The sequence below is a fragment of the Annulohypoxylon truncatum genome, assembly GCF_022578515.1.
Source record: "Annulohypoxylon truncatum strain CBS 140777 unplaced genomic scaffold F4807scaffold_8, whole genome shotgun sequence".
Taxonomy (NCBI): domain Eukaryota; kingdom Fungi; phylum Ascomycota; class Sordariomycetes; order Xylariales; family Hypoxylaceae; genus Annulohypoxylon; species Annulohypoxylon truncatum.
Genome location: NW_025953794.1, coordinates 652,697 through 680,124, shown reverse-complemented (window position 1 = coordinate 680,124; position 27,428 = coordinate 652,697). Strand labels below are relative to the sequence as shown.

General features: G+C 47.5%; 11 protein-coding genes across 11 annotated transcripts; 6 read left to right on the top strand and 5 right to left on the bottom strand.

Moving 5' to 3' along the window:
* The first annotated feature begins 113 nt into the window (after positions 1-113).
* F4807DRAFT_417093 (general substrate transporter) lies at positions 114-2,612 on the top strand. The gene is made up of 2 exons (XM_047997199.1): positions 114-1,153; positions 1,308-2,612. Exons 1-2 carry the CDS (start codon positions 610-612, stop codon positions 2,477-2,479), a joined length of 1,716 nt encoding a protein of 571 aa, XP_047856493.1. The 5' UTR covers positions 114-609; the 3' UTR covers positions 2,480-2,612.
* A 1,109-nt stretch (positions 2,613-3,721) lies between these two features.
* F4807DRAFT_417090 (uncharacterized protein) lies at positions 3,722-6,338 on the top strand. Its single transcript, XM_047997198.1, has 5 exons — positions 3,722-3,985; positions 4,046-4,407; positions 4,474-4,533; positions 4,694-4,885; positions 4,938-6,338. Exons 2-5 carry the CDS (start codon positions 4,057-4,059, stop codon positions 5,862-5,864), a joined length of 1,530 nt encoding a protein of 509 aa, XP_047856492.1. The 5' UTR covers positions 3,722-3,985; positions 4,046-4,056; the 3' UTR covers positions 5,865-6,338.
* Positions 6,339-6,660: 322 nt separating this feature from the next.
* F4807DRAFT_472809 (uncharacterized protein) lies at positions 6,661-7,401 on the top strand (the record flags this gene model as incomplete). The annotated part of the gene is made up of 2 exons (XM_048003044.1): positions 6,661-6,880; positions 6,936-7,401. 2 exons carry the CDS (start codon positions 6,661-6,663, stop codon positions 7,328-7,330), a joined length of 615 nt encoding a protein of 204 aa, XP_047856491.1. The 3' UTR covers positions 7,331-7,401.
* An 880-nt stretch (positions 7,402-8,281) lies between these two features.
* On the top strand, positions 8,282-8,811 carry F4807DRAFT_458176 (uncharacterized protein; the record flags this gene model as incomplete). The annotated part of the gene is made up of 2 exons (XM_048001166.1): positions 8,282-8,534; positions 8,606-8,811. The coding sequence occupies 2 exons, from the start codon at positions 8,282-8,284 to the stop codon at positions 8,809-8,811; spliced, it is 459 nt and encodes a 152-aa protein (XP_047856490.1).
* A 29-nt stretch (positions 8,812-8,840) lies between these two features.
* F4807DRAFT_383483 (uncharacterized protein) lies at positions 8,841-10,924 on the bottom strand. Its single transcript, XM_047995809.1, has 3 exons — positions 9,912-10,924; positions 9,145-9,848; positions 8,841-9,069 (listed from the first exon to the last, which is right to left on the bottom strand). Exons 1-2 carry the CDS (start codon positions 10,271-10,273, stop codon positions 9,152-9,154), a joined length of 1,059 nt encoding a protein of 352 aa, XP_047856489.1. The 5' UTR covers positions 10,274-10,924; the 3' UTR covers positions 8,841-9,069; positions 9,145-9,151.
* A 1-nt stretch (position 10,925) lies between these two features.
* F4807DRAFT_383432 (uncharacterized protein) lies at positions 10,926-11,850 on the bottom strand. The gene is made up of 2 exons (XM_047995808.1): positions 11,424-11,850; positions 10,926-11,334 (listed from the first exon to the last, which is right to left on the bottom strand). The coding sequence occupies exons 1-2, from the start codon at positions 11,683-11,685 to the stop codon at positions 11,198-11,200; spliced, it is 399 nt and encodes a 132-aa protein (XP_047856488.1). The 5' UTR covers positions 11,686-11,850; the 3' UTR covers positions 10,926-11,197.
* A 2,501-nt stretch (positions 11,851-14,351) lies between these two features.
* F4807DRAFT_458173 (uncharacterized protein) lies at positions 14,352-14,861 on the bottom strand (the record flags this gene model as incomplete). The annotated part of the gene is made up of 1 exon (XM_048001165.1): positions 14,352-14,861. One exon carries the CDS (start codon positions 14,859-14,861, stop codon positions 14,352-14,354), a length of 510 nt encoding a protein of 169 aa, XP_047856487.1.
* A 1,117-nt stretch (positions 14,862-15,978) lies between these two features.
* Positions 15,979-17,337, top strand: F4807DRAFT_458172 (MAC/Perforin domain-containing protein; the record flags this gene model as incomplete). The annotated part of the gene is made up of 3 exons (XM_048001164.1): positions 15,979-16,691; positions 16,760-16,773; positions 16,835-17,337. 3 exons carry the CDS (start codon positions 15,979-15,981, stop codon positions 17,335-17,337), a joined length of 1,230 nt encoding a protein of 409 aa, XP_047856486.1.
* Positions 17,338-18,903: 1,566 nt separating this feature from the next.
* Positions 18,904-21,075, bottom strand: F4807DRAFT_472801 (uncharacterized protein; the record flags this gene model as incomplete). The annotated part of the gene is made up of 2 exons (XM_048003043.1): positions 18,904-19,397; positions 19,483-21,075. 2 exons carry the CDS (start codon positions 21,073-21,075, stop codon positions 19,128-19,130), a joined length of 1,863 nt encoding a protein of 620 aa, XP_047856485.1. The 3' UTR covers positions 18,904-19,127.
* A 1,038-nt stretch (positions 21,076-22,113) lies between these two features.
* On the bottom strand, positions 22,114-24,335 carry F4807DRAFT_383370 (longevity assurance proteins LAG1/LAC1). Its single transcript, XM_047995806.1, has 4 exons — positions 23,676-24,335; positions 23,185-23,498; positions 22,787-23,074; positions 22,114-22,725 (listed from the first exon to the last, which is right to left on the bottom strand). The coding sequence occupies exons 1-4, from the start codon at positions 23,962-23,964 to the stop codon at positions 22,123-22,125; spliced, it is 1,494 nt and encodes a 497-aa protein (XP_047856484.1). The 5' UTR covers positions 23,965-24,335; the 3' UTR covers positions 22,114-22,122.
* A 1,512-nt stretch (positions 24,336-25,847) lies between these two features.
* On the top strand, positions 25,848-27,305 carry F4807DRAFT_417064 (transmembrane BAX inhibitor motif-containing protein). Its single transcript, XM_047997197.1, has one exon. It carries the CDS (start codon positions 26,120-26,122, stop codon positions 26,945-26,947), a length of 828 nt encoding a protein of 275 aa, XP_047856483.1. The 5' UTR covers positions 25,848-26,119; the 3' UTR covers positions 26,948-27,305.
* Positions 27,306-27,428: the final 123 nt, after the last annotated feature.

The window sequence follows — 27,428 nt, the reverse complement described above, 5'->3', positions numbered from 1 at the left end:
TAAGATAACGATCTTATCGTTGGCGCTGGTGATTTCTAATTGGCCAATCAAATGATGCAAGCCTAAAAGGATAGCTACAGACATGATGTCATATTGCTGGCTACGGCGAACGTGACTGCTCAACTACAGGATGATGTGCGCCGCATACTTAGATGATGTAGCACATGATGCTTCAGCAGTTACCACTGGGGGCTACTTAGGGAGGTAAGTGCATGGTTAGGTACGGGACTGCATAGTACTTACCCCCTTAACCTCTGAGACCTCCTCCTTCCCATTCAATGACTTCGATCTCGCACTCAGACATCTCATCTTTTCCCTCTTCCATCCTAACTAAATCTAAACCTCAAGAACATTATTCGAGTTTCATTGCTGATATTCTTCCGACATATCCACTCCTCTCGTTCACGTTACATAGCTCTCTTTATACGTTTTGATGTTCATTATTATTATTTTCCCACGATTCTTGCCTAGGTACTTTATACCATTGTCTTCAATGAAGTGGTTTGTCGAAGACGCTCATTAATCTAGGACTTATTCCCAAATCAACAGGATATCGTCAACAATATAGGAATAGCGCGTAATAAATTCATCAATTAAGTCTTACTCAAGATGTTTTCTCCGTTACACGAACAAGACCAACCCGCCCCTGATCCTCCTCCTCCTCCCCCTTCCTGGACGCAGCGGTTGCAGTCATGGCTCTTAAATTTATTCTCAACGAAGAACAATATGGTTTTTTTCTCGAGTATTGCTATCGGTCTGTATGGATATGACCAAGGTATGATGTCCTTGGTCAATACAAATCGTTCTTATCTCCGCACTATGGCTATATCAGAAGACTCTCCTTTTGTAGGCGTCATCGTTTCCATTTACTACATTGGATGCCTACTTGGAGCCATTGCAGCCTCATCTTTAGCGGACAAGAGGGGGCGAAAGACCGCAATCTGGGCTTGCCTTTGGACGAGTATCATTGGTGATATCCTCATGTTCATCCCTGGTATATATCCCTTCAACTCTGACAGTTCATGGGGTGGAGGCTCGATGGTTCTTATGATTATAGGCCGTGTGGTTCTTGGACTAGGTATTGGAGGCATTGATGCTGTAATTCCAATCTACAGCTCGGAGCTCTCTAAGGACGACGCCCGCGGCAAAGCAAGTGAGTGCATTGCATCTAATTTTGTCGACCATCACTCCTTTTCAGTTGCATCATGTGTCTATCTTCTTTCCTTTCTATGTATATCGATGCTAAACTCTAAGCTTGCGTGTATTGCCAAAGACTAGGTGTAGTGGTTACTGACTCTAGTCTACAGTGGCAAAGGAGTTTCAAGCAAACGTTGCAGGACTGCTCATCGCATTCTCGATCAACGTTGGACTTACTCTATTGTGGGGGAAAGATAGTCAATGGGCCTGGAGATCACCTATTGTGGCTATGCTAATTTGCCCTATCATACTCCTCCTCATAGTTAGGGGCTTGCCGGAATCGCCGCGTTGGTTTATAAGTCAAGAGAGGCAAGAAGACGCGATGAGCGTTCTCGTAAAACTCCATGGCGAAGATGAAGCGAAGCCTAAGTTTGAGGAACTTCGCATAGCCCAACAGGAAGAAACGGAGCACGGGATCGGATACTACGACATGATCTGGTTCACTGGTAGCCAATTTCATCCCACCATGATTACAGTAATGGGCCAGATCAACCAAGCATTGACAGGCTACGGAGCTGTCTCAGTGTATGGTCCACAGATATTTGAGCTCCTAGGATTTCCAGTGCAAGAAGCCGAGTTTTGTACTCTCGGAAACTACATTTTTTACTTTGCCATGATGACCTTCGCTTGGTGGCAAATCGACAAACAAGGTCGGAGGAGGTTGATGCTCCTAGGATCAGTTGGACTGTCAATTTTCTATCTTGTTTTGACCTTCTTGGGTTCTCAATCAATAACGGAAAAATCTGGCCCTCCTAACTGGTGGTTGCCATCTTTGGGCATAGCCACACTCTACGCGTCAACGGCAACTTTCGGAATATGTTGGCTGACTACTGTTTGGCTAATTCCAACTGAAATTTACCCGAACTATGCGCGCGCAACAGGGAGCTCTATTAGCGTCATCGTATGGGGACTGTCCAACTTTGTCGTTACGTTGTTAACGCCTATTGGATTCAATAATCTGAAGTACTGGCTATTCCTTGTGTTTGCTGTCACCAACATAGTAGCGGGAATCCTCACCTGGCTATTATCACCCGAGACCGGTGGCAGGAGCTTCGAGGAAAACCAGAGGTTCTTCGCATTAGCCAAAGACGATGGTAGCTGGCTCGTGAAGAACATTGCCGGTGGGAAATATAGGGCCATGCCGCCAAAGGAGGATAACCACAAGGATTTGGACGTTGAAAATGCCGAAGCAGAAGACGCTAAGGGTGAAAATGCTAGAGGGAAAAACATTCAGGATCAACCCCTGGAAACGACACCCCTATTGGGGGAACGGATCGAATAGGGGTAAGGTTTTTATGTGGGCAATAGATCAACTAGCGATGAAAGTCATTGATGAGTTCAATAATGAGAAGTAGCGAGTACATTCAGTAACAATAGCGAAATTACGAGATTTTGTATCGTTTAATTTAGTCCAATAACCAAATTACTGACTGTAGGACAACTTATGTAATACTGAGAACCTTGAAGCCATCGTGACACGACATCCGCTGACTCATACTCCCACTACTACTCCGAGTTGAGGGGTATTGGATTAGTCATGCGCCGTATGGCCAAATATCCCTTATTTCCAGTCACAAGACGTGTTTGGATAGACGAAGGTTATGGATGAGTGTTATGTTTTTGTGCATCTCAACGAACGCAATAAATAGGTCTTCATGAAGAATTCCCCGTCCTAGTTTTGAAAAGGTTTAAACGTTAATACGCTCAACTGTCTATCCCTACCTGAGGGCCACCGGCAAGTCTCTCGCTAAGAATCTCTCACTTCGTGATAGCTAATAATTACGGGCTTTATCCCCGATAATACCTAACAATGGTACACATCAAACTGGTAAGAAAGAAAGAAGATAAGCGGGTAGCATTCACTAAACATTATCGCTAGAAACCTCCTTCTCACGATTTCGGGGTGTATCCGTCTCTCATATTATCCAAGTAAATAAAAGCAGGCACTTACCCAGTTTCAACGTAACAACTCTGTAGTCGATTTAACCTTAATAATTGAGATCCGTCATGACACATGATCAACCAATCTACATGCGATTCCATTTGGAGCAATACTGTTCCGAGTTTCGGATCGTTACTTTGGTTTGGGTGCATAGGAAACTATGTTACGTCGTATAAGGCTTGCTTAAGCGCGGTTACCTTTCGAGATAAGTACTACATGATGTTTCACTAGCTCTGCTTGTCACCCACCCTCAGACGCCAATAACATACGACGGTTAAGAGTTTTAGATAAACTCCGGCGGGGGGCTGAATCAGTAGGTGATATAGATGCATGAGATCAGCTCTGGTTGGTGGAGGGTCTTCGTAGGTACATGTCGTATTGCCAAGGAAATTGTTTCAACGCTTCTGGCCGGGCTCGACACCTGACTGTCCGAAAATTCTGAATAGTGCAACGGATATCCCCCGGCACATCTCCGGATCACCCCCGGGTCGTACTGTGCATATCGGGAAGGTTGTTACCGTAATTCTAGTGGATATAAAGATGTGATTACTCTAATAAATGTTGGTTATTATAGTCAGGGAAACTGGATGAAGAGAAGAAAGTCTTACCTACATTGTAAGAATTGCCACTCTATATACCCGTTACAATATGTCCGTGTTAGCAACGTTGATTGGCAACGCCTTGTCTCATGGCCCCCACGTATTTCTCCGCCGGGGACGAGAGATAGCCGGCGTAACGAAGGGGTGTCGATTCCTCCGTCGCGTTTATTTCATTCAATTTCCTCACCCTCTAATTCCTCAGGCAAATTGAATGGACAACTAACATTGGTATCTTGATTGTTGAAAGGTGCGCTACCCTTCCGGACTTTCTTTTTATGAACCTACCCTAACATCTAGTCTAAAACAGTGTCAGCCACGATGAGGCTCACTCCTCCCGAGTTGCAACAGATCCATTTTGGGACCGGTCCTCGTGGATATGAGCCTATAACGCATCATGATGCCAAGCCGGATACGTACGTACAGGAAGAGGAAGATTATCGAGCTGCTCTTTCGAGCGAATGCCCTTTGCATAAATGGCCTCAACACTCATATCGTGCATTTTGCCCTCGACCAATTCTTGTCAACAAGCGGCATCAGCGACAGTTATCAGAATTGCATGAGGCTTTGGCTGCTGCTATCACTGACATTGTTGGGAGATGGTGGACTGACGATGCAGCGGGATTCCCCAAGCGTATGCCTCTGCAGAAGGAAGAGGAAGATTTCTTGCAGGTATGTCATTCCTTTTTCCCTGCCAACCCCTTTTCGAGCCAAAGTCTGTTCTAACTAGTAAAGTAGTGGTTAGAATCCCAAGTATCGCGCGGAGATCGACCGCCTTACTCTGCATGCCAAGGAGCAGTAGGTAACACCGACTGTTCATTTCCCCCCCCCCCCCTTTAACTCGTCTTGAGAGTGAAAACCTCTTAGTCGATCTGATTTATGAGCTATTGCTACCTACCAAAAACATGCGTGTGATTCCGGGGATTTTCTCCTAAATTTACTGACTTCGATTTTTAAGTGGAGGCCAGACTTCATGGTTGAGGAAGATAAGAATAGCTGTGACGATGAGGCAACAGAAAAATTCCGAATCACAGAAATTAATGCCCGCTTCTCTTTCAATGCGCTCTTTCATGTAGCATACGGTCAAAGAGCTCTAGAGAAAATGGGTATAAGGACTAATGGGTTATCCGGCGCGATAGACGCAGGCAAGGTAACCCATACCCAAATGCTTGCCACCCAGTTCAGATTCTTACAGCATACAGTTCCTTGAAGGGGCATTCAGTCTCACCAAACCTGATATTCCTCTACATATTCTTAAGGGGGAAGAGGCTGGACTTGATATACACCTATTCTTAGACGCCGCTCAACATCACCGAGGTTCCGCGACACGACTTATTCGCCCTTCGGATCTCAGACTAGTTCCTGATCCCCAGAATGAAGGAGAATATCGCCTCTGTTGCCTCGTTGAAAAGAGTGGAGATGCCAATGGCTCCCAGGCATCTTCTATCTTTACAACTTGCAATGGAGAACTAGTGGAAGAAATTCAACAAGTTGGCCTCGAACTCTATCAGCAGGAGTTGCTCTCTCTAGAACCAGAGATGTTACGTCAGATTAGCCTACGGTGTTTCAACGACATGCGGTCTATCTTTCTAGTCCATGACAAGCGTATTCTAGGTATCGTGAAGCAGGAACTTCAGCCACTAGTAGCGCGGGGAGTGTTAACCCCGATCCAAGCACAGATCTTGGACGAAGGAATTGTGGATACGATACTACCCGGGTCACAGGAGCTAGATCAACTTCTCCAGCTTTCCAGAGCCTCGCCCAAACTGAAAGATAACTACATCATCAAAGCAGTACGCGATGGTAAAGGGGCTGGGATTGTATTTGGCGAAGATCTCACAGAAGACGAATGGGTATCTGCTCTTGGGCAACTACGATCTCCTGAATTAACCGCGGGGACCAATAGCATTGTACAGCGTCGGATCATACCTCGCTTGTACGATGTGATACTGAGTACATCAGGGGAGAGGCTGCGATACCCGCTTGTGGGAACATATCATTCCATCCACGGAAGGCTTCTTGGATTGGGGATCTGGCGTTCTACCAACGATCGAGTATGTGCAACTACGAATAGGAATTCTTGCATATGCTCTGTCGTCGATGTCAACGCCGCTGAAGCACGCAATTAGTAATTTTCCACACGAGGCTGTGGTAATACTATATGAGCGTCTACTCAAGTAAAACGTATATAAGCTATAGTTTTCTCCCACAGGCATTTTTTTCCTATCAAATGCCGTCAGGCCTAGGGTTGATGAATATTCTCAACAAATCCATGGTTTTAGCTCTTTTCTTGCGAGACATAGCAAACGATTCAGCTTCATACCATCATATATAGGTTTTTTAAATAGCAGTCAGCATCAATCCCTTCAAATCTGTACGGTGCGTAGGTAAGGTTTTACAACCCCCTTCTGTCATGATATACTGTGTCCTTTTAGAAAAGGGGGCCAGCCCAAGAAGATGATTCAAGCTTCTTTATGGTCCGTGTTAAACCTCAACATATAACGAACACCATTCTTACGTTCTGGATTGCTGAATTGCAGCTTTGGCATTTGAGATAAGTACATAGAAAAAGAAGCATCAGGAGCAAGCAAGTTGCATTGCCCGGCAAACTAGGTAAACAGCTTTACAAATTGAGTTCTAGTCACAAAGACACGCGTCAATATTCTTGACAAACGAGAGAATGACGATTACTTGATATCTGCAGCCCAGTTCAGGTGCAAGCTAATCAATTCATCTACACATTGCTCATGACTCATAGGTCTAATGATAGTATGGATTGAATCTATTAATCTGGCAACGTCTAGTACTATGAGACAATAACCGAATTACTATTGGTAATAAATACGATATAAAGAAACAGAGTTCTTCAATCTGCAACCCATCCTATCACTTCTAATTCAGTCGCCAGGATTGAACAGATGAAAAATGACACATATTCCTGGGATAAGTATCGAGACGCTACTATTCAACTTCAATTCCGCCTTAGACTCCGTTAGATCGAAAGTCAACGATAAGTTCCCACGCCATGAGTGGTATCGCTCTCTTGTCGACGCGTTCCGTGCGTGTCTAGGCGATGAAGATGACCAGCAGACCTCCGTCATATGGTTTGCCCTCCGGTTCCTAGATATCCTATGGAGTATCCTATGTATGTTTACATTTCTCATCTGGCTCCTAAGTCAAAACTAACGAAAAGCATCCAGTCGGAAAGATGGCTGGTCCTTCGCCGTGGAGAATTATCTTATATCAAATCTCGCGATTAAATCGCAACGGCATCAGTGATCGGACCATCAATCTCAATCACTTAAAGACCTCAGTGGAGCACGATGAGGATGCAATCGAAAATATCATTCGACAGGCCGTTGGAGAATACTCCCCCATGATGGTCCCCGTAGTCGATATTAGTCCGCGTAACCAAAGGATTCATGCTGAGAGGAGCCAGGCCGAATCATGTCTGAGAGAATTGGGAGAGAATGATACCACTCTAGGTTACGAATCAGCTTCGAACAATACTGCTCAGGGTCGGGATCATGAGTGTAGATTCGAACGGGTAGACTGGGAATGGGAAACCGATAGAAGTAGTCAAGTTTCGGACTAGATTTATTATGTGCTTCTCGAGGTATGTATTCTGACTAGGCAGTTTCTCCTTTCTACTTAGCTCATTCTAAAAAATGGAAGAACTCCGTTCATACTACCTACTTTGATTAGGTCCTAAAGACGAAGTCTCAGTCTTCATAGCTCTCAGATTTAGTGAGGTTATATATGCATAAGCAATAGTATCCATCTACGCTGTTCTAGAACCAGTTTACAATAGGTCTCCTATGGGTCAACCCTCGGCTTCAAGACCCATGACGACGCCATATGGAAGTTTTGAATAATTTGTCGATATGGAGCTGATGCTCATAAGATCTTTATCTTTGTCCAAATAGAATTTATTTTTTAAGCTCGTTACACACGTTGCTATCCTCTAACCAGCTATGTCCGCGTTGCGATGGGTTCTATTCAGGGGCCTACTGCGTCTCGATGTGGCTTTCTACCCATTCGGATTACTTGCTTGCTGTCCTTAGTTTTATATATATTCAATTTTCAAACAGAAAAGCTTAATGGCAGTTAACTTTTGGTTCAATTTGGTAAAATAACCGTCAATGAGGTTTTAAATGGAGAGGACTTGGTTTAACCCCCTTTCTTCAATATGATGACAAGTACCACTTGAGGGTATCCGAAAAGAAATCGCTGTCTTAAAAAATTCTTGGGACTTTTAATTGGGAGGAGAAGTACTCGAAAAGGTGAAATGACTCATCCGATCGAACAGTGCCTCGAGCAAGTTAACAACCGATACCACAGCAACCTGATATTTAACACGGTCGTTCACCAGCTCGTCCCAGGCCCAATTGTCACACACCCCAAAATTATTAAACACAAGGACATTCAACTGTTTATTATTTTATTTCTGCAAACATTAGCCCTTCGGAATATTCAATTGGTTTACCGACCTAATCAACCGAATTTCTAGGTAACTTTATCATCGCCTTTTTGTAAAGTTATCATTATGTCCTCGGAGCGTTCAATTTCAAAGGATATTCCTGGAATATCCATAACGACGGCATTCGACTTCTGCGAGGCCCTTGACCACATCAAGGGAAAGCTCGACGAACGAGTTTTCACCAAAGATTGGAGAGATTGGACCAGTTCTGTCACCGACGCCTTTACAGCCAGTCAGCCAACTGATGTGAAACAGAATCACACGGTTTCGATAATCTGGTTCTCTTTTAGATTCTTGACCGTCCTTTGGACTATTTGGTGTACGTTATTTTATTTTATTTTATTTTTCCTTATTTGCTTTGATGAATCACTGCTAATTAAGACTTCCTAGTCGGCAAGGGCTCAGTACCTCCCTGGAAAGGGATGTACGACGCTATGACATTGAGAGGCCGAAATGGCAAAGACGACGTCCTAATCGACGTCTTCAAGCTGGGAGAGTCGATACGGCACAAACCAAACAATGCCGAGCAGATTATTCGACAGGCAATCAGAGCTTACTCTCCGCTCACCATCCGCCGTACACGTGCTCCAGCATAAATGCAACAACTTCAGGGTCAACATGAGTGGGCGAGGAGTATTTGGAGAGGATATGGCCTAGGGCAGGCGATTAGATGAAAATTGCGGTCGATTATAATTGGGTGTCGGGAGGTTATAGAGGATTGCAATGCATCCCCGAATGGCGCATTCTAGCCGATTGCTTGCACCCGCGGATCGGACACAATATATGAACTCGGCCTGCTACATCCGACTCCTGGAGCACTTCCTATAAATAGTTTAACTATGAACGATAAGTGGCTATCTGGACAATAACAGGGAAATGTCAGTGAAGTGATCTATTAAGAGGGCCAATCGTCGAAGGTCTGATCGTACAAGAAGGTCAACCCTTCTGGTAGGTTGACAACGCCTTCTCTCTCAGGTACCAGCCAAAAGTGAAAGCAGCTCCAGGCCCGATGAAGGCGGTAATGGCGAGTAGGAGTGCGGTGTTATATAACCAGCCTTTTCCTAGCAGACCAGCAAGATGAAGGTCGTAAAACGAGTAAATCAGCCAGAGAAACGAGCTGCCGAAGACAGCCAGGTGGTCGGCTTGTAGTGCTTTTCGGCAATGTGCGACAAACTCGGTCTGGGACTCCAGCATAGGTAAGAAGACGGTAGACAAGGGATAAGGCGAATACAGCAGCATGTAGCCCCAAACACCAGCCGAGATCAAGCCCAATACTAATAGAAGAAATTTTGCCGACGTCAGACTGCTCGATTTGGGTAGAAGTGGCTTGCTCATCGCGGCGAGCAGAACGTTGCCGACGCCGATCCAGAAAGGAGCCAGCTGCCAAGCCCAAGTCCAGAAATGCCGCGTCGATAGCTCCGGGGAAAAGAATATGCCGAACACCTGATACGTATGGAAGACTAAGACGAGCGGAAGTAGAAGCCCGACATGCTCACGTCGGATAGTTCGGTCCCGCGCCGGCATCCGAGCCAGGTCGGAAGCCGTCGGACCAAATGCGAAGCAAAGAAAGTAGAAAATGGGTGCTAGTGATCCCAAGCCTGTCAATTGTCCAGTGAGACTAAACAGCGTCGGTCTATAATGATTTGTTAGCTAGCTAGGTAGGTACTCGTCGAAACGCATTCCGTCGCTGACGTACAGGTACGCCGGTGTATAAAAGCTTCCGGCACGGCAGGATTCCAAGATCCATAGCGCATACACCGGCCCGAGATCGGTAAGAAACGAGAGCATTTGCCACCAGGCGACGGGATCATATCCGAACGTAGACGGCGAGAAAGTACCCATCGATCCACGCCAAATTTGGTCAAGAATGCCTATGTTGTGGAAGTGATCCAGGATCAAAACTTTTCCGCCTTCCCATTCAATTACTCCGGAGTCGACGAAGGGCTGTTGGTTCTCTACTAGCTTTTCAATATCCATCATGCGAAAGCACCAGACTGAGATAAGAAGAAATGGTATCGACGCAGCTGCGCGCCGGGCTTTGGCCCCTAAGAGTGACATGGTTGATAACTAGGTAGATCTAGATGATGTTAAGGTGGAGGATAGCTAAAAAAGACGGGTGAGAGGATGTACTATAATAAAAATACAGGCATCGCGATGAGCGGCTTGTTCATCCGAAGGACGGCTCACCTAACTTATTTCGTTTTCGACGCCTTGGCACTAGCATCGTATACGGATCTTACAGCATCCACACATAATAGCCTACCTTGGCATCGACGAAGGTCTAAAGCAAAGAATCCTGTGCCTCATCGGCAGATCAAAGAGACCCACACAATCTCAGCATACCCTCTCATTCCTCGCCGTATTACGTTCGGAATACGTGGGTGCATTACCGGGTGCGATTCGATGGCTTAATGCGGTCCGGCTCCGGTATAAAGTGGGGCTCATCGGACCCTTGAGCGCGGGGACGGATTGCAAGAACGATCAATTAGGGTAAAAGCGGAGTCAGTTCTAAGTTGGATCCTTCGTATGAAGACTGGGATGTAGTGATACTTCTTAACTTTATCGCTTCAGACTCACGACGAACTTATAATGGAATAGCAATTTAACCCCTTTCTCCACTCTTATTCGGAAATATGCGCAATCTCCGAAATAGCGAGGGGATCTCCGGTTTCCCCTAGTAGTACCGTACATCCGAAAACTTATAAAAAGGTTCCTAACAGAGCTGAAAGTCACGCTTCCTCGAATACCAGCGATATATGGGGGCACTCATGTATATATACTAGTTACAAGAACTATAGGTATGTAAGGAATGTGCAAGCAAAATGCTAAAATGTCTAAATTTTAATGTCGGTTATCCCCGCCAGTAAAAAGGAATGCCTGAATCTGCTCCGTTCAATGCTAAAAGTAACCGTGCCCATATCCCACACTCCCTATTCCGTATCCATTAGACCCTTCACCTCAGCCCTTGAAACCGTGATCACTCTAGTTTCCGGCAGCGCTGGAAGGGCATTCCATCTGCCACGAAGCCCAGTTGGCGTTGGGCGGGGGGACGTCATTGCAGCCCGAGACCGACAGAGCGCGGCGGCCGGAAGTGCAGATGTTGTTGGTGTAGATGTAGACTATTCTCACGGTTAGCCATATGTTGCTTACCAAGACTACCGACCTACCTACCGAGGTAGGTAAGATAATAGGGGATAAGAAGACTTACAGTTGCACCCGTCGGCAGCGGGGGAGTTCATGGCCTCGAGGACAACGGACTTGACGCCGGGGCCAGAAGGAAGGTTGGTGAATTGGTGGCAGGTGTTGGCGTCGGATTGGTCGACGAGGTAGAAGCCGTAGTTCAGGTCCGAGCAGCCGTCAGCTCCAAAAACACGGAATTGTCCCAGGCGGGCACCGTCACGGGGAATGGCGTTGGCGTTAGCGCCGAAGGCGAGGGCGGCAGCAGCGGCGATGAAGCTAGTGAACTGCATTTTGATGGTGATTGGAGTTGTGGTATGTGGTTGATGTAGAAGGTCGTTGGGTTGAGATGCGAAGAGTTAGTGTTATTTAGAATCGAGTGACTGATGTGAGACTGGTTGATAGATGTCTGGAGATAGAGGTCGATTGTCCCTTTTATAACAACGTGAGGTCTCTCTTTGTCGTGTCGTCTCTCTCGTAAAAAATCCACATCGCAGGCAGCACCGTGCCGTAGCGACTCTCGTCCGTTGAATTTGGCGAACACGATGTTTGATACCTGATACGACCGGGCGCAAACGACGACGATGCAAGGAGTAGACCCTAGACTGAGCCTCCTCGCAAACAGAGCCACAGCTCGGGTAGGTTATTTACCAACCGAGCAGCTGAGAACGAAGCAACCAATCAGGGATGACGGGGCCAATGAAGATCTATCCGAAGTGGGAATTACCGTCTTACGCCCAGAGAAACCACTGCCCCGGCATTTGTGGGGTTTTGAGCACGTTGAGTAACCTGGTAACCTGTAAGTCGACGCTTTTTACGAAGACTATTGACGATCGACGAGAGATTTTCACCGATTGACTGGCTCGACTAAATTTGGAGTGCTGGGATATCCTTTCGTATGCCTCACATAAGCACCAAAAAACCGTGTGAGAGCTCAAAGCTTGTCACTGACGTCTCTTCATGCAGCAGCGTACAGCTCACGGCAGCATCGAAGTAAATAGAATGAATTTCCCGATTGGTTCTTATTCAAAGGATTTAGCAGACCCATCGCCACCTAGAAGCGATTACCCCATAAACCGCCAAACATACCTATCCATAGTAATGGCTCGAGCGCAACCACGCCACGATGCGCTTCCAAAGCACCGGGGTTCCCTTTGCTTCGTCCGCCATCCTCGGCTCAGCTTTACGCTAAAGGAATATCTTAGAATGAACTGAGTTAGCCTATTGCCTACATATTTTACACGGCGGTGAAGATAACTTTGATACACGTCTTGATGCTGACGTCGCACTCGCTCTTTGAAGCCCGAAGCGATGGATAAAATGAGACTTGAGATGCAGGGAGATCGTGGTGCTGGTGAATTCTCGTATCGATTCGCAGATGGCCGCGTGATCATGCGATGTAAATTATCGACCAGTTGCATCTCTCCAGTAGAGACAGTTTACGTAGGCGGCTTCTACTCAGAGCGGCATCACCGGATGCACTCCTTTCCTTATCTGATCACAACAGGTCATCCGATGTTGGAACGAAAGCAGGGCGCGCGGAGCCTTTCCGGAAATGATATCCTGAGTTTACGAAAGGATATTGTGTTAAAAAAAAGTAGGTAGGTAGGTAATTAGTAAATTCTTTATTACTGGAAGCCACCCTTGGTGACACAATAACCCTGAGTTTAGCCGAGATGATGGTTCGATTTTCTCGATCTTACAACTTTTGCAGCCTTTGAAGCTTTGCAACGTTCAATTAAGCTTGTCAACCACAAATGCTTATGCCCTCCCCCTTCAGTTTATTAATTCTCCCTGGACTAAGGCAATTGGCAAAACAGCTTCAAGTAAGTCGTCAATTAAGGAAGCACCCTTGCAGCCTTGACCACTGCGTATGTAATCAATTAAGTTCTTTGATAGGTATAATTGGGTGTATTCTGATAATAACCTTGGAAGTGGGACTGTCCCTCCAGGCCCTCCTGACTCCTGCACCTGGCCCTGGCTTAGTCACCCTGATTTACCCAGGGGACCTCGGAACTGGAGGTCCTGTTAATTAAGTAAGCACCTTAGGTATGTAGGCAGTCCACCTTTCACGAACGGACCATCTTGAAAACCTTTGTCTCGATCTTAATGATCAGCTTTTGTTAATTGATAATCAAATAATCAAATAACCAAAGGTTGCGCTGCCCTAGAACTATCGGTGTTGTATAAGTTCAGTGCTGGATCTTAAGGAATTACCGATTGCGACAGGAAATTTTGATAAGGAATTTGCTGGAATACTAGATACTTTTGATATAATATCCCTCTTGCACTCGGGGTACATAAATGATAAGTACCTAGGTAGGTAGGTAGGTAGGTAGGTAGGTAGGTAGGTACCTAAGGTAGGTCCTATATATATGTACTAATTCCGACGGGCTAACAACCAAGATACCAGTATCGTGCCTCAACCCGAGACGGTTATGTTTTTACTAGCTTTCCTTTCAAACCCGAAATATATTTTGAAATGGATTATAAAGCAAATATAAACCATAATAAGGTAACTACTTGTAATCTGAATTACTGGCATGACTTACGGGTCCAATTTATTTGATAAATATTTCAATGGTAATATTGAATGCCAAATCTCACGTAGTGATAATAGTAAGAAATAGCAGCTATTAATAAGTTGTATTGGAAAGAGTGTAGGTTAGGTATGTATTTAGGTCTTTAACCAAGGAATGTGAGATGTATGTAGCCTAAGATATATGAGCCCTAATGGATCATATGCAGCACCGCTATCACTTATACCTGATATCTATGAAATTGAGCCAAGTATACATCTGTGAATTAAAGCGCATCTTTTCCTGCGTCAAACGAGCGAGCTGAGTTGGCCAACAAACTTCAAAATTGCATCTGAACGGAGAGAGATGAATGGAATAGGGTAAGGGAATAATGAGGTCCCCTTTTGGTCAAACGTGAATGGAGAGTGGTAAATTCTCTCCTATGAAGTTTGTGCCTGCAATTCGTCCAGGACCTTGGTCTGGCCTTCAGTTTCAACATGATTTGCCTTATATTCATCATGTGAGATATGTTGAGGTTGAGCCTTGTCCTTTTCTGCATATATCTGCAGACCAGTCACCATGGTGCCCGTCCGTCCATAACCGTAGCCACACCAAACCAAAGTACTACGATGCTTTCGGTACTCTTTATTTCCAGTGCTGAGGTCGTCTAGAGTGGGAGTCTGATAGTCCTCCACAGGCAATGGGGTGTACGCAATGCCGTTGTTTATCAGCCTGTCCGTGATATCTTTGTTGTTCGCTTGGCTGTTCAGACTGATCACATGCGTGATCTTGCTTTCCTTGAGGAAATTGATCGAAGCGTCGGTCAACTTTTGGTCTGAGTCCTGGTTGTTGTAGTAGGGTGCGGAAGAACGGGCAAGCTTGTCGCTGTCCGGCATGTGGGCTTTCACCCACTCAAACCGATGGAAACCTGCATCATCCGGGGTAGACATGTTTAAGGGGAGAAGAGTGAACGATATCTCTAGGCTCGTTAGAAATAAGTCTTGTGCTTCTTGACGTACAAGTGCACTTACCCTGATGAAATAATAGTAGGCCTTATGGTAAATTCCACAGTAGAGTGTACGCCCACTGTTGGAAAATTTGCAAGTATTATAGATTCTCAAGTGGTACGTAAGAATGATCTCCGAATGACAGTGTGTTGATTAACTGGAGAATGAGCTCTTGTTTTCTAGAGAAGAATGAGATATGATTACATCAAAGGATTGCTCAAGAGTCTGGTCGTGGAGAGCAGGTTTCCGCGACCTAGAACAAGACATCGATGCACAGCAGCCACCCAACTCCCATTGGAACAACAAAAGTTGATATTACTGTCGATCTAGGCATCCTTCTAGAGGTACGATGAGTCGATCCTTACGAATATTCCCACCGCCAAGTTCAAAAACGCCTGAAATGGTTGATACACGACAGACCGACTCACAATAATTATAGATGGGCACTTATACAGCCATCCACAACTAGACAAAATGCGCGATCACTACAACTATTGGTGGGCAATTACCTGCTCAGCTTGCCACAGCTATAAAAAAAATGTGTCATTACTATGATACAAGGCATTTTCTCGTTATCTCAAGTGAAAATCTCCATTCAATTGAAGCCCCAATAATTCTGATTGGGTCTACAATATGTAAGTCACTTCGATTTTCATGTAGCTACCGGCGAAGTCTGTCACAGGAACAGGGCGAATCCGGCACGCCAAGGTCAGACGGCTAAGTAGGTATCTTTCCATAGGATTGTGTAGCAAAGCATCCGGACTGTTTTTATGATTTTGTATGATAGGTACCAATAGAAAGCCGGTTGGACACATAGCACCCGCTCACATATCGCGCTTGATCATTTCTCGAATTTTCGTCTTCCGAGACGAAATGTAACATACTCATTATCAAGTGCATAAATTCAGCAGCTATCCCCTCGTGACACCACTGACACGCCTTCTGTATTCCAATCATCATTATTATTATTGGACTTTATTGCACCCTACTTGCTGCATATTATCCTTTGATCTCTCCCGCTACACATTCGTTAACGAATCCTACACCCCTCCATATAGTCATGGCGCATAACGCAGGACATAAGTCCAGTTTTCCTGGCAGTGTTCAGTCTCAGAATCGATCCGAGCTTCTCCGATCTGAATCTAGGCTTGAAGATGACACTCTCCCCGGAGTATCGAACATTGGAGCTGGTTATGACCCCTTCGCCGGCTATGCCAGCCCCCACTATGTTGTTGATGCGAACATCTTCGACTGGAAGCATGCTACCCAGGATATCTTCGTATATCTCGAGAAGACCTATAAGAAGCCGGTTGCAGTCGGCGCCATTGCATATTCGGATTCCTCATCGAACAGAGTGGTCGGCGACGATATCCAGAGCTACCAAGAAAAGCTCGGTGCCAGTGTAAAAGTTGATGGCTCATATGGCTTCTTTTCCGGGTCAATCTCTACGGAGTTTGGATCAGAGTCACTGACCAAAATCGAATGCGAGTTTTCGCGCTTCCAAGAAAGTATTGGGACATGGGCGCTTGAGCTTACCCTTGATTCCAAGATTCGTGAGCTATTGAGCAAGACCTTCCGCAGCGAGCTTGACGACCTTGACACCAGCGACAAGGATGTTTGCCAGGAGTTCTTCTGCTGCTACGGAAGCCACATCTTAACGGGGATTGTGCTCGGCGGCTGTGCGCTGCGGACGGCATCTACAAACAAGTACACGGTGGAACACAAATACGACCTCAGCGTGACAGCCGAAGAGGCCTTTAGATTCGAAACAGCGTAGGTCAGTGCAGAAGAGAAGGTTCAATACGAATCTGCTGTATCGAGCTTCAATACCAATTCCTCAGTAAATCGAGACATGGTTGGTGGCAATCCTCAACTCGGTGATGGTGTCTGCGCCTAAGATGACAAAGGAAAAAAAGTGAAGTCCGGTCTTTCCACCTACTATAAGGACCACTGGGCTCCGGAGTATGCGAAGAGGCTTCGCCTCCAGCCGGATTATATTGATGCGCTCACCTTTGTTGTCGGGGATAGCAGCACGATCCCGCCAACCCCGGGATATCAAAAGCTCAACTTCGACCTGAACCGAAGTGTAGGTGGCAAATACATCTATCTCTGCTACCACAAGGCGAGCTACGACTCGCTTGGCCCGAACAAGCCGGCCGTCACCGACCTTGCCGTCGTCTTTGACAACGAGGCCGCGCCTTCCGGTTACACGAAGATGTCAACTGACTTGAACGAGGTCTATCTCTGTTACAAGACGAGCGAGTACACTCCCGACGAGGCGATCCTCGACATTACAGCATTCAGCAGCAGCGACCCCAACATTTCCCCGCCGTATGGCTTCACCAAGATCCCACGTGACTTAAATGCCGGCGCAGGCGGTGAATATATCTTCTTTGGATACGCAAAGAGGAGAAATTGACTATGAGGCGGCAAAGAAGCCTCCTTCCGCCCTTTGGCCTTACGTCTGGTTGTCTTGGGCACTCTTAGCACACTGGTCTACCTAATTAGTCGGAGGCATGGTTATGTGTGGACTTGAATATGATACAAGCGGCAGAGTCAGGAATCTCTTGGCTCTGTCTGCACTCTGCCCCGTGTTAGCTTTACACGTGCTATTGTAGCTATCTACACTTACACTCATTTGTTAGATCTATTAAACTACCCATGACTACCTCCTATCTTCCATCCAAATAATAGACTGGGGATATCGCATGACCATTTGTAAAATAATCTCTTATCAAGTACCTACCTACCTAGGTACAGAATCTAGATTGTTTCATGTGATAGATGTTCGTCCGCCAGGATGTTCAAGCAAACGGCCCTTTACATATATCGGAAAGTCTGCTGGTGGAGAGTCGTAAAGCCAACAAAGTACCTATGTCGCCCACTGCCTGCACTGATGTCGGTCCTTGAAACCACAAGTCATCCGGGATCATAAGGGACGCCACTGACGTCTATCCTCCCTGACCTACGGCTGCGTGGCTGACTCGCACGGTGGTCAGACTACTTGATATCGGAATAATGCCGTGACACTGTTACTCACCGGTACTAGATGCCAAGGAGAAACAACGCCACATAATTTTTCATAAGGCCAAAAATCAATGTCAAACTCATAGCCGCCGAGAATAAGTGTGAAGCCGAATCTATCCGCTGCCCCATGAAGCTTCGCCAGTCAACGATGTCCAGCCTGATAATTGAACGTATAATCGCTAAATTCCGTAAGTAAAGGTTTTGTTTTGAAAATTGGCAGCTTCCTTGCAGGACATCTAGGTGTCAATTAGCTGCCCGTATAAAGCATTAGGCGTCTCTATTTCCAACAACCATTGATCTCTACTCCTCGTACGCAACGATAATACTGTCGTTTTCTTCCACCGAAGAGCTCTCACAATCGCATATGGAACTTCAAAGCCCAACAATCCGACGTAGATTATTGACGTATTTGGTATGACGTGACGTGAAACGCCTCGGTAGTTCACATAGTGTTGCCTGTTCACTTCCCATATCCACGTCACGACATGAATGTCGACGACGCTGCTCTAGCGGGGATCACTAGTTACATACCTAAGTGAGGCCCACATTGAGCCATAGCGAACATGAGAAAGCTGATGGGCCATAGGATAGGTAAACACACCATGGCAGGAGTTAACCTGGTAAGGGAAAGGGGCTTGACCCACAATAAGCCCTGCTTCGGCTTGAACTCTCAGTATGTTCCAAGTGCTCTCATCAGATTGCCAATGGAGAACCGAGTAAATTCAATGACCTAGTATACAAGTAAGAGAAAGAGATGTCTAATTGCAAAAATTGGAAGAGACTGCAATCTACCTCTCCCCTCCATGTTGTAGGAAAATCGGACGTTGTCAGCCATCGTGAGTCGACGTACGACCAATCAGCTTGCGGATGGCGGCGATTTGGGGAGAGGGCAACTTTTCGGATGTAATTCGCAGAAACCGACAGGAAACGGAGCCTTGTTTGGTTTCCGTGTCGTCCAGATTACTTTTCTTCTTTCTTAGGCTTTTCAAATGACAGGAATCCACTCATGGAGTTTGAGATAGATACCTGACCAAGAGAAACTCGATGCAAATGCGAGCAACTCTAGATAGCCCCTTTTCGTCCTCCTTTTTCTATATTTTTGTTTTATGTTTTTTTCTTCTCTTCAACAAAACCAATGCGAGCAAATGAGACAGAGGCGAGCCTTCCACTCACATATGTTCCTCACATGAACAAGTTAGCGACACTTCCGTCAGACCATGGATCACTGTCCATCTCCGAAGCCGAAGTCGTCTCCCACATGCTTTCTTCCTCGCCCTCATCCTTGTCGTCACCTTCATTCTCCTCATGACCCGTATCCATCGTCTCTGCACCCTGGCTACCCTCTACCACGCTTCCCTCCCCCATGTTCTCATCACCACCATCACCCGCGCTTCTGAAACTAACTATGATCTCTGGCGCACTCTTCTCCCTTCTTAGTGGTGTAACCGGCGACTACAACAGCAAGAATCAGTAACCTCTCATTGAAGAAATCATTCCAGTAGTTTCAAGCATATCTCAAGAGCGATTTATCACATACCGGCAATCTGAACTCCGGGATGTCCTCATCCGCGTCCGGCACATCGAGATGCCACGACTTCTTCGAGCTAGCCGTAGAAGCCCCGCAAAGTGAAACCGAGCTAGTAGTAGTGGTAATCGGCACCAAGTCCATCTCCGACTCATCCTGCTCCGCGCGGGACGAGACGCGCCGATGGAACCGGCGCAGCGGGTAGAAACCCGCGAGCTCGGCGCCCGCGTGCCGGACATTGGCCAGCTCAACCTCGAGGTCACGATTCTTCTGCTCGAGCACCTTGACGCGAGCCTGGAGGTCCGCTGTCAGTGCCGGACTTGCGAAGGCGGAGGTATCCCAGTCCGCGTCAGTGATGGATGAGCTTGACGACGTCGTGAAGTCCTGCATCTGGACTTGAACCTGAGCATGGACCTGAGTCCGGGCCTGATGCTCGGGTTCTATCTTCTTCTCTTTAGCTGCCTGCTCTCGTCGAACGAACACAGCAAATTTAGTCTCGAAAGCCGTGAGACCCGCCCGGACATCGCATAATTCCTTGGTCCAGGCGGCACACCTTTCCTGCCACTCCGCGTTAACCCGTTTCTCGGTGTCCTTGACCAGCTTCTTGTTCGTCTTGCGTTCTTCATCTACCTGGGCCTTCAAAGCCTTATTCAACTCCTCAAACTTCTTAATCTGACCTTCAAGCTCACTAATCCTCCCCTCCAACTCCTCAACCTCAGCCCCCTCTCCCTCTCCCTCTCCCTCTCCCTCATCCGTGCTCTCACTCACATCCTCCAACTCCCCCACCAACCTCGCATTCTCCCCCTGCAGCGCCTGGACCAACCTCCTCAAATCCGCAACCTCGCCCTTACGAGCCTTAATCTCATCATGCTGAACCCCAAGCACCTTCTGCAACCCCTCCGCCTGCATAGTCAGCACGCGCGAGAGCCCGCGCTCGTCGCTCAGCATCTTATTCGCGTTGCGCAGCTCCAGGCGCAGAGCCTCCGCCTCGCGGGCCCGCGCCGCCTCCGCGCGGATCGCGTGCGTCGTGTGCCGCACGCTCTGCTCGAACGCCGCCACGATGCCCTGGTGCGACCGGTCCATGCACACGGGGTCGCCGCGGTTCGCCGCGGGCGCCGCCGGCACGAACGGCCTCCTGCGGGGGGGCACCAGGATGCTGCTGCTGCTGCGCGGCGCCGGCGGGTTGATCGTGTAGATGGGGCGCGGCGTCGCGCCGGGGCGCCACATCAGCTCCGTCTCCTGCAGCGCGACGCGGAGGCGGTGGACTTTGCGGAGCAGGGCTCGGGCGATGGTCTCGGCGGCCCGCTCCTTTGCTATGGCCCACGCCTCCAGCCTCTCCTTTTCTTCTGTCGTTTGCCGGAGGCGCTGTCTGAGTTCCTCCGGGGAGAGGGTGGCGTCGTCGTCGTCGTCGGAGGGCGTGCTCCCCATGAAGCCCAAGCCCAGAGGCGAGTTTAAACCGGACCGTTGGCCGTTGTTGTTCGACGGCGTGCCTGTACGCGGGCGCAGGAGCGCCTCGTCAGGCTCGTTATACGACGACGACGATGATGCCATGTCTAGTCGATATTCGTCTCCTTCCAAAAGGTTGAAGTTCAGTGGAGGGGACATGTGATTTTTCTTGTATTCGCCTTGTGTTCTTCCGCACACGTACCAAGGTGCCTATGGATGGTGTGAAGTTGTAAGAAGCAAGAAAAAGAAGTTAGGGTCGAGAAGAATGTGGCGGGATTATTTCACGATTCAACATTTCCCTGTCAGAAGACTCGCCTTGTACCCTGATTCCTAGAACAGGCACGGAAAACTCAAAGCCCTCTTCCCATATGCTTAAAGTTGCTGGACCCTACGCCGGAGCGCCAGGGGACATAGCATATTCCGGCCAGTCAGATCGGTTTCTGTCCGTCATCTGAGGCTACTCTCAGTTTGAGTTCAGGAGAGTTTAGCCTCATTCGGATATGTGGCATTACAGCTGGACCCTATCGAAAACTATCGATATAGGAGGTCGACGCAACAAAGTTCGCCGATGCCGATTTTGATGACATTATTGGGACTTCCGCAATACAAAACTTCGAATAGAGTTGCGCTTTGGGCCACCTGATGAGACTTTAGCGGTGGCACTTGGGGCTATGCGATGCTTAATAGGTAAGGGAATACGGTCGTGTGATGGCTGCATTGTTGAAGGTAAGGAAATAAGAATGTTGAAAGGACTTACCGACGTGATGTTAGAGTTATATCATCTGAGAAAATCGTCAATCCTCTGGACTTAAGCATTCGAGATGAGGTGATCTAGAATAATATGGCCGTGCCAGATGCCAAAGCAGAGGCTCACTCGCTTACTAACAGGAGAAATCAGGCCCAAGCGGGCTATCATGGAAAGGGGTATGATTACTGAATTCCAAGTCTATGTATATATATACCGAGTCAAAGCAAATGATTCCCCCGCCTTCCCCAGCGCCGTTTAATAGCGCACACAGATGCCGTCCCAAGATCAACCCATCATATGAACAAGACGGAAATAAGATCGCTACGCCAGATTTTTGTGTCCGTGACTACCTAGGTAAGTATCCAACACCCTCGGTGCCGCTTCCAAGAGTGTGCAGAACACTCCAGCAGGTACCGCAACGGAGCCCACCAGTAACCTAAGTCACATACCGTAACTGATTAGTCAACCTGTTTTTCGCAGCCGATGCGACCGAGCAACTCTTTACGGTCGCTGTGACCAGGTAGGCTGACACCAGAAGAACTTGCGGCCCTTTTAACGCCTGCCCGGCGCTCCCATCCCTTAAAATCAATAGCCTCGACGCCTACTTCCTCCTCAAGCGGCTGTGCCTCCTCATATTCAAACTCTTCCTCTTCCTCCTCACCTTCGTCGTCACTTCTAGTATCATCGGCACCAGCGCCCTGGAGTACGCGAATGGCAACCCGAATGATCATGAAGAACCAGAATATGGTTATGACTTGAAGACCAAGTAAGCAATACAAGAAACCCCATTGTACAGAGCTCGAGAAGCAAATTGTTCCCTCAAAATTGCGGAAGGGCTCAAGATAATGACTCCATCCGTCAGGGATAGGGAAAGGTCCAGTCAAGTTCGCGTTGGTACCCTTAAAACAACCCGTAGGTATCATCTCGGGCACATCCTTGTAAATGCTGTAGCACGTCATAAGGTAAAATATGTGCCGAGCGACGAACCACGATACCATAAAAACACCAAAAGTGGCATCGCATAACCGTGCGAAGCCCAAATACTTCAGACACTTTGCAAGCTATTTACAAAGTTAGCTGCGGCTATGTGATCCTGGCTGTTTTGGGGGAAATTTGACTTACTGGCAAAAACAAGTCGACTACATCCATGAGAACAAGGATCAGATTGCCGACCCTAGTGTGGTGATAGCAATAAGATGCAGAAATGAGAGTGACGGTGATGAAGTGATGAGTAAGCATCTGCCAATGATCTTTTCTGCGCTCCTCGATGTGAATAACGAGAACTTGCTGCAACCAGAAAGCCCATTGGGCTAGCATGTACGCTTTCATGAACCCGTCGAGTTCTCTGTTTGGCCAATCCGTCCAAAGTTCTCTCATATTTAGAAAATAGGGAGATTGAACGTATAGATACTGTTCGAAGGTTAATACATTTGACCTAGTAGTGCCGATAGTAGCACGTATAGTCGATTTTCTAGACAAGGGAATGGCATATGAGGGGGGCATCAGGAGTCGTATCATACCAAACCAGCAGACCAGAAAAAGCTGTAGTAGATCAGCATCCATGCCTGCTCCGAGAACCTGGTTATCTCCTTCCTCTTAGAAACTCCCCAGTGCCTTGCCAATGGCGCTAATAGGTGTTCCATGAAGCCAGCGCGGAGTCCGGTGAAGAGGATAATGCAGAATGAGATGAAATGTAAATCGTTTGATCCGATTGCATATTTGCCCGATTCCGAATTGTAGTAGGACAAAGTGAAGAACTTGGAGGTGTGAGGGCGAGCTTTTGGTAAGCACATATGGGCGAGGAATACCAAAGTGATGAGGTTGAATGAGAGACCTGTAATTGGAAAACCGTCAGTGGTGGCTAGGACCGAATATGTGTAGTGACTAGCGATGTGGTTGTTGCTGTCGTGAAACGGAACGCCTCGCAGGATCCAGGACGGCTTCCAGTGGGAGGGTGGAGGCTAGATTAAGCATGTCATGTAAAATAGGTTTAATCGCAGCAAGGACATACCCGTCTGGTTATCTAGAAACCAGCGTGCTAAGCTCTTCATAGGACCATCATCTTTCCTCTTAACTCTCCGAATCAAGACTTTATTGTTACTCGTTTGCATATACAATGGACCATTCATGGAGCTGCGACTGCGCGATTGCATCGCCGGTCTCACTGCAGCCGCCTTGGGCTTTTCAGCTTGAGGTTTCATGGTGGTGATCGCGGTTTGGACAGGTGGATTTGGAGGTTTTGGTATATCACCAAGGTCACCAAGGTCTACGTTGGCGACATTAAGCGGCGGGTCGCTCATATTCGGATCAAAGCTCAGTTCGAAGCTTAGCTATGGCAAATAAGCTCAATTGAAACCAATTGATCAGCGCCAGGCTCTCATTCGGTCGCGGATATGTCGGTGGTTTATGTTCGGTGGCCTCAGGCGGATCGCGGGCGGCGGGGACTTTCGCAAACCCGTTGATACAGACTGATAGATACACAACAATAACGTAACGAATGCTTCACAAGTTAAGTGACTAACGAGCAACTGTCAAGGTCCAGGAACAGAAAAAAGAGAAAACGCCGCGAATAGACAAATCATCACCTTCTTTTCTAAGAAGAACGAGTGTGTCGAACAAGTCTCCGAGCAGTTTACAGAGGATAGCGAACTACGTAGAAGATCGAATATACCTCCTGGGCTTGACGAGGGAAAAGTATTTAGTGTTTTGAAGATGCAGAGGATGTTGAACCGAGGGTGGAAACGTCCCCACCGTCTGCAAGTTTTTGATAGCCAAAATGATTTAGAAGACGGGGCGGTCAGAGCGGTGAAAGCGAAAAAAGGAGGAGGGGGTTTGAGTTCAAATCTAGTAGTTGTCTAGTCACTTACCTTACATGGTAGCGTCTATTCCAACAGGGGCATAGTGGATCTGGTAAACTTTGAAGATCGCTAACAGATAGGGGCTTAAGGTCTATTTGTCGGTTGCCCCTCACATCGCTGAAGCTCCTACCTCTCCGTGTCTCGTACTCTCGCCTACCCTAACACGCACATTCGAACACGTACATTAATTGTCTAGGTATATCCCATGGTTTCGAATACCTGTCCGGGAGAAGGTCGAATGAGACCGGGGGTAAGATCAGCGATCGAGATACCATCTTTACCTAATACGGTAGAGTCCGACTCATGAACTAATCTGACGATTTGTTGAGATCCTTTTCTTAGCTCGTAGATGCTTGTAGATGAAGCAGATGAAGGAGATAGAAGTTGGTAGCTTCAATGTTATTTCTATAAACCAATCTTGAACAATCTTGAAACAATATGAAAGTTTAAAGCCTTCATTATACTTACCCACTTGTCTCTCAGCTGGAAACTTTAAATACTATACCACGCCTCGTCTTATCCAATCGAAATATCTATTCATTCCTTCCTCGCCGCTAGCTACCTCATGTCACATTACTATGTATGCATGTGCTAAGCTCTTGAATAAGCAACAGCTTGTGGACATGTGCAATATCTCCCAACCAATGATCATTAACTATCTAAGTAGGTAGTTGACATCTTGCCGCATAAGTCGATCTTCGTCACTTATCCAGGTGTTGAGGTGGCATTTCAGCGAATAAGCTTTTGTGAATTCCGCACAACCATATATCTGTCGTTCTCGTGGCATGTTTGCTTATTCTCCGGGGTCTCTTATGGGCGGGGAATCCATGCCAGTTGTTAAGTCTCTCCGGGTTCCGTACAAATATCTACCGAGGCTCATATGTATTGCTATTCTTAAAGGTAGGTCTTCATATATCAATATAGCTATTACCATGGACTTAGCTTCATAGAAGACTTAGCAGCTGGAAAGCCAATACACACATACCATAGGTGAGATATTGAAAAATCGTTCTCGAATTACAGACCAATCAACTTATTTCGGTTGAATGGTTGGATATCAGATGTCATATGCTTCTTCATTGTAGAAACCGTTGACTCCAACAATCTGGGTCTGGAACTCCCAACCAGCCACCCGTTAGCCCCCGCACTTTAAGTTCAGGCTAGCTTAAGCCACACTTTCCTAGACCACCGAGCCACATGTGGCATTCAGCAATTAAATTTGAGCCAATCGCATCCCACCCACAATTTAGGCCGCGGTAGCATGCCTGCGTGCTAGAAGCACTTAGAAAATACCAGTAAGCATCGCCACTGTCTGTATGGCGCAGCCTTCCGAACCTTACCTAATAGTCGACGTACATTAACGCCCCGCGATTCGCCGCCGTGCTTCCTCTGCCTACATCCACCTTTCCACCTTCGCACCTAAACCATCAATTTCATCCAACCCTCCATCAAACGCCAGCCTCCAGTAGATCATTACTCCTTTCTCTTTCATTTGTGTATCAAGTCAGACATCACACAACTACATATCATCTCGTAATCTGTCCTCTCACCAAAAGTCTACGCATTACCCGCCAAACCGCGAAAGCAGCCGAAAAAGATGGCCGCCAACACCAAATACCAGCCTGCGCCGACGCAGGACCCCGACGCGGGCACCTGGTCGCAAGCGCCTCCATCCTACCAAGCCGAGCCCTCGAACAACACGCCGCTCTTCGAAGCCGCGCCGCGCAGCAGCGACGACAACATCCCCGACGACTTCAAATTCGGCGGGTCGGTCGCCGAAGCGACCGTCGAGATCCGGAACCAGTTCATCCGCAAGGTGTACACGATCCTGACGGCGCAGCTGGTCGCCACCGCCGCCGTCAGCGGCCTCAGCTTCTGGAGCGCCTCCTACAAGACGTGGATCCAGGCGCACCCGGGCCTCGTCTGGGCCTCGCTCGCGGGGTCCATCGTCTTCATGCTGCTGACCTACTGGAAGCGCAAGTCGTACCCGACGAACCTGCTCTTCCTCTCCGTCTTCACGCTCATGGAAGCGTACAGCGTCAGCGTCATCGTCTCGCTCTACGACACGGCCATCGTGCTCAACGCCGCCATCCTCACGGGCGGCATCTTCGTCTTCCTGACCCTGTTCGCCTGCCAGACCAAGTACGACTTCACCTCCTGGATGCCGTACCTCTTCGGCGCGCTCTGGGGGCTCCTGCTCTTCGGCTTCATGGCCGCGTTCCTGCCCTACAGCAGCACGGGAGAGCTGATCTACGGCGGCCTCGCCGCCCTCGTCTTCTCCGGCTACATCCTCGTCGACACCCAGCTCGTCATGCGCAAGCACCACGTCGAAGAGGAGATCGCCGCCGCCATCAGCCTGTACCTCGACATCCTCAACCTGTTCCTCGCCATCCTGCGCATCCTAAACAGCCAAAATAACAACTAAGCTATTTTAAGATAGACGGGGGGTTGGCAGGCATACAAACAAAGACCAGGCAGATTTTAGGGCTAGGCGAAGGAGAAAATGAGACTTCGACTACGGACTGCGGACTACGGGTTATCTTCGACGGGAGAATAGGTAGTTCTTTTGATGGAAATTGACGTTCCGGTTTGTCTTCGCTAGACCTCCCTATCGTTTGTGTATCTCCTTTGAAGTAATTGTATAGGTTATGGGAACGGCGTTGTAGGAATGAACCTGAGCTTGAAATCTGAATGGTTGCTCGCAAGAGTTATTGAGGTCCTGTTGGCTAGCATAGTTAATTTAGCTTAATGCTTTGAATTATGAGCACGTCTTTGTTGCTTTACGTGTGCTTCCAAGTCTCCTGTCCTATGGTTATAAGAAACCGAGACAAGACTCATGAGCGACTCATCTCAGCTCCGTAGCCGATATCTATCTAAGCGCCTTCTTGCACCACTGAATACCTATA